The sequence below is a fragment of the Rana temporaria genome, chromosome 3, assembly GCF_905171775.1.
Source record: "Rana temporaria chromosome 3, aRanTem1.1, whole genome shotgun sequence".
NCBI lineage: Eukaryota > Metazoa > Chordata > Amphibia > Anura > Ranidae > Rana > Rana temporaria.
The window spans coordinates 165,153,408-165,159,407 of NC_053491.1; the positions used below are offsets into that span (position 1 = coordinate 165,153,408).

Sequence of the window (6,000 nt, forward strand, 5' to 3'; positions counted from 1 at the left end):
AAATAAATTATAGAGTGACCTACCTGTGGAATAACTCCAAATGCTTTCCTCCACTTCTGCAGTGGTATTTTACTCCAAGATACCCCATCAATCTGAATTTCTCCTTCGGTTGATAGCAGCCTCAAGAGTGCAGACAACAATGTGCTCTTTCCTGAACCAGTTCTTCCTAACAAACCAACCTAGAATGTCAGATATTTAAGATATGAATGTAAAGTATGTATTTTAAGTGTCATTTTACTTCAGAGAAAGATAAATATGATCAGACAAAATGCACAAATGTAGCTTGAAATACTTTTGACCTTACGCAGTATGCAGTGCAAGAAAAAGAAAACTATAATGCCCTGTACACACGATCGGTTCGTCTGATGAAAACGGACCGATGGATTTTTTCATCAGATATCTGATGAAGCTGACTTTCATCAGTCTTGCCTACACACCATCGGTTAAAAATCCGATCGTGTCCAACGCGGTGACGTAAAACACTACGACGTGCTGAGAAAAATGAAGTTCAATGCTTCCGAGCATGCGTCGACTTGATTCTGAGCATGCATGGATTTTTGACCGATGGATTTCCCCACCGACGATCGTTTTTTTCTATCGTTTTTTTAACCATAAGAAAAATTTAAAACAGGTTCTATTTTTTTTCACCGATGGGAAAAAAAACTATGGGGCCCACACACAATCAGTTTGTCCGATGAAAACTGTCCATCGGTAGATGGAGTGGATTTTAGTGTTTCAGTGCAGCCATTCGGACTTTCTTCTGAGCACTGCACAGGTGTGTGAACTGGGCTGACACAGGTGTGTGGGGTGTTGGATTGGGTAGACCTACCTAGAACAGCTGCCTCTCTTACATGCGAGTATGACTTATTCCTTTAAAAAACAGAACCTCTGCATTTGAGGAATGTAATACATGCATTCACATGTAAATACTGATAAAAGAAAGAATTGGCATTTACCCAAGTAAGACCGAGACATTTGCTTATATGGCCAGCTGTACCTGCCACCTGGGCCCACATGGGGCTCCCTGGACTTGGAAAAATTCCAGGAATTTTTACGCTAGGGCATATTTGTGTCTCAGACCATGCATGTGCATGAACCCCTTTAACTTATTACAGACACATATACAGTGCCTTGCAAAAGTATTCACCCCCCCTCCCCCCTTTCGTCTTTTGTTGCCTCACAACATGGAATTAACATGGATTGTTTGAGGATTTGCATCATTTAATTTACAGAACATGCCCACAACTTTCAAGATGTTTTATTATTTTTTTTGTGAAGCAAACAACAAATAGGACAAAATAACAGAAAAAGTCAATAACTATTCACCCCCCTAAAGTCAATACTTTGTAGAGCCACCTTTTGCGGTTATCACAGCTCCAATTTGCTTTGGATACATTTCTATGAGATTTCCACATCTAACCACTGGGATTTTTGCCCATTCATCCTTGCAAAACTGCTCCAGCTCCTTCAAGTTGGATGGTTTGCGCTTGTGAACAGCAATCTTTAAGTCTGACCACAGATTTTCTAATGGATTGAGGCCTGGGCTTTGACTAGGCCATTCAAACACATTTACATGTTTCCTCTTAAACCACTCAAGTGTTGCTTTAGCAGTGTGTTTGGAGTCATTGTCCTGCTGGAAGGTGTACCTCCACCCTAGCCTCAGATCACACACAGAGTGGTACAGGTTTTGCTCAAGAATATCCCTGTATTTAGCACCATCTATCTTTCCCTCAAGTCTGACCAGTTTCCCAGTCCTGACTGCTGATGGTGTTCTTTGGGTAATGTGATGTGTTGGGTTTGCGCCAGACATAGCGTTTTCTTTGATGACCAAAAAGTTTAATTTTAGTCTCATCAGACCAGAGCACCTTCTTCCATACATTTTCGGAATCTCCCACATGCCTTTTCGCAAACTCAAAATATGCCATTTTGTTTTCTGTTGACAGTAATGGCTTTCTTCTGGCCGCTCTGACATAAAGCCCAACTCTATGGAGTGCAGGGCTTATTGTCATCCTATGTACAGATACTCCAGTCTCTGATGTGGAACTCTGCAGCTCCTCCAGGGTTACCTTAGGTCTCTGTGCTGCCTCTCTGATTAATGCCCTCCTTGCCTGGTCCTTGGGTTTTGGTGTCTCTTGTCAGGTTTGCTGTTGTGCCATGTTCTTTCCATTTGGTTATGATAGATTTGATGGTGCTCCTAGGGATCATCAAAGATTTGGATTTTTTTTATAACCTAATCCTGACTTGTACTTCTCAACAACATTGCCCCTACTTGTTTGGAGAGTTCCTTGGTCTTCATGGCAGTGTTTTTTTTAGCCTCTTGCTTAGGTGTTGCAGCCTCTGGGGCCTTTCAAAAAGGTGTGTATATGTAATGACAGATCACGTGACATTTAGATTGCACACAGGTGGACATCATTTAACTATGTGTCTTTTGAAGGTAATTGGTTGCACCAAAGCTTTTTATGGTCTTTATAACAAAGGGGTTGAATACATACGCACATGCCAATTATCAGTTTTTTAATTCTGAATAATAGTTTTATGAATATATTTTCCTAATTTTACTTCACAAACTTAGACTATTGTGTTCTGATCCATCACATAAAATTCAGATAAAAAAAACATTGAACTAAAGGCTGTAATGTAACAAAATAGGTAAAATGCCAAAGGGGGGGGAATACTTTTGCAAGGCACTGTAATTAATGTAGCTCTGTGTTCATTAATACTTCATAAAACTATTTTAGGGTAGGCAGAGTAAGTAGCTGAGGTTGACTTGGTATTGGCCTATTGCAATCCCTGTATATCAGAACCAAAAACTGGGAGAGGGAAAAGCAGTCCAAGTGGGTAAAAAGTAATGCTGAATTTTTCATGTGCTAAAAAAGACCCGAGTTTTTATTTCACTTGATAGTCACAGGAGAACTTTTAGGTTTCCCGCCCTGTTAGACAGTATTATGCTATAGGGAAAGCTTTGTAAATCTCATAAGTGGGTGAATAGAAGTACAAATGCTTTGCCAGGTAATACACATTTGTATGCACCTGTTAGCCTGGAGTTCAGGGTTAATCTGCAATAACAGTAAAACAAAAGCAGAAGGGATAAACCAGGGATCTCCGAACTTTCTAAACAAATGGCCAGTTTGCTGTCCTTTAGACTTTCAGGGGTCGGATTTTGGCCAGTGGGTGTAGAAATTTTCTTGACTTCAGTGGGAGTAAACAGTGCCCCATTTTTGATATTACGGGAGAAATAGTCAGCGGTAGAAATTATGCTCCATTGTTGGTGTCAGTGGGATGAATAGTGTCTCATATCAGTGGGAGCAATATGGCCCCAAGGGCCGGACAAAGTCAAGCAAAGGGCCACATCTGGCCCCTAGGTAGCAGTTTGGAGACCACTAGTATAAACCAACAAAAAATGAAAGTCGGGCAGATTTAATGCTAGTAAGAACAAAACCACATTGGATTGACAAGCTGAACAACAAAACTTTAGAAGCATGGATCTTACCCTTTGACCAGGACTGGCTGAGAATGATACATTCTCTAAAACAGCATGGCCTCCATCCACATACTTTGCAGAGAGATCTTTAACAGACATCTGACCACCAGATGGCCAGTTTTGATCCTTGTTTGCATATTCATTCTCAATAATGAGGACCTCTGAAAGTTTATCATCCTTATCTTTACCATTCTTGTCCGTATCTTCATTTGGAATATCAATAAATTTAAAGATTCTGCTGACAGAACGCATCTACAACAAAGAACATTATTTTAATTGTAGCACATAAACTGTATTCCATATGTATTCCCTGAGAATTAAACCTAGGCTTTGAATGAGTGAAATATATACAGGGCTTTTTTTCAGCAGGAACGCGGGGGAACGCAGTTCCGGCACCTCCCAACTGAATGTATGTAATGGAAAGAGGTTTTGGGGTGTGCTGGAGAGTCTATTGATGCTGGCTGCTGGGGGATCTGTTGTTGCTGGAGGGGATCTATTTTGTGAGGGAAGGGAGTCTTTTGTTGCTGGGGAGTTCTTCTGTTGCTCGTGGGGGATCTACCATTGCTGGGGGGTCAGTCATTGCTAGGAGGGATTTACTGTTGAGGGAGGGGTCTTTGTTGCTGGCTGCTGGAGGGTCTATTGATGTTGGCTACTGGGGAATCTATTATTGCTGGAGGGGATCTATTTTTGAAGGGGGGGTCTATTGTTGATGGTGGGGGATCTATTGTTGCTGGGGGTGGGTCTTATGTTGCAGGAGGCCAATCGTTGCTGGGAGGGATCTGCTGGATGCTGGAAGGTCTATTGATGCTGGCTGTTGGGAGTCCATAGTTGCTGGGATGGATCTATTGTCACTGGGGTGCCCATTGTTGCTAGATCTATTTTACTGCCTTTCTTGTTATCATTAACAAATTCCATACAAAATACAGTAAAACCTTGAGAGTAACTTGGTGTGAGAGCATTTTGAGAGCGTTTTGCAAGACAAGCAAAATGTTTTAATACATATTGCCTTGATATACAATCGAAGTCTTGATATAAGAGTAGCGTCATGTCACAACTGAATATAAAAGAGGAGAGAGAAGCCTCTAAGTGTAGCAATATGGTTACATTTAATGAAGGTACAACATTTAGCAACTTATTTCTACACTTAGAGGTGCCTCTCTTCTATTTTATACTCTGAAAAAAAATGCTTTGATATACAAGTGCTTTGGATTATACTTGCAAACCAAGGTTTTACTGTACTTAGCACCACAAAACGATACTTGGCATTGGGAGGTGGGTAAGTGGTGGAACCAAGGAAAGGTGCTCGGAGGTGGGTAGGGGGTGGAGTCAAGGGTGACTTGGAAGAGAGGAGTTCCTGCACCTATTCTCAGAGAGAAAAAAGCCCTGTATGTATATATATATATATATATATATATATACATACACTGTATTTATAAATACAAATACATTGCCATTCTGCATGAGATTGTCATGATGGCATTGAAGAGTGTTATTTGTGATAAAATCACAGATAAAAACAGATAGATGTTCTATGTAAAATTGTACAGTGACATATACAACAAACAAGACAGGCAAAAAAAAGCAAAAGTTATGGGATTCAGAAGCTTTTTTGGATGAGAGAGTATACGAGACAAGATGTTTTGGGTCAAAGAAATTTGCAGAACACCTGACTTACCAAACTGTCCACATCAATACTTGAGTTTACTGCCCACTGCAGAGTACTCATAATATTCATCGCCAGAGTCAGTACAATTCCAACTTTCTCTCGACCAGCACCTGACAAAAAAAATTATGGAAGTTGAGATTCAGTAGTACTGAATTTAAAGTCAGCCAAACGTTTAGTCTAGTAAGTCAGTAATGGCAGTATATATATATTTTTTTTTTTTTTTTTTTTTTTTAGTAACAATAACTCCTTGGTTTCTATGTGACTTTGTTGCACTTGAGTCAGTAAGGTGTGTTTTCAGTGTTCTGTACCTATTAGCCATGCATTGTTTAACAGCTTTACCTGGATAAAATAGATTTTCATTCCAAAATGTGGTTTCTGTTTGGAAACCACTATAAATAGATTTTTTAAGACACATCACTGCACAGTACTGCAGTTGCTCTCTGCCCCTTAGGATCATCAATAAAACAAGAAATTGGTTGCACACTGGAACTCCAACTTATCTTGATGTCATCTTTGTTGTCAAAAGGGTCAGACAGATACAAGCAATGGTAGACGCATTTCACAAGCGATAGCTTAATTGTTCACAAAGGTTGTGAATAAGCAAGCTATCGCTTGTGAAACGCGTCTTCCATTGCCTGTATCTGTCTGACCCTTTTGACAATAAAGATGACATCAAGATAAGTTGGAGTTCCAGTGTGCAACCAATTTCTTTTTTTTTTTCGTCTTCCACGGTGGTGAGCCGAGGTCTGCACCTGTGATCTACTTTGCACCTGATTCTGCCTGGAGCGGTGTGCTTCTCCTTGTCCTTAGGATCATCAACCTGAATGAGTCAACATCATTGCACCTCCACTCA

General features: G+C 40.4%; 1 protein-coding gene across 1 annotated transcript in view; it reads right to left on the reverse strand.

Moving 5' to 3' along the window:
* Positions 1-6,000, reverse strand: part of CFTR (CF transmembrane conductance regulator) — a 208,500-nt gene that overhangs the window by 20,100 nt on the left and 182,400 nt on the right. The window contains 3 exon segments of the mRNA XM_040343760.1: positions 24-179; positions 3,491-3,733; positions 5,157-5,257. Of these exon segments, the coding sequence (XP_040199694.1) occupies positions 24-179; positions 3,491-3,733; positions 5,157-5,257 (500 nt within the window).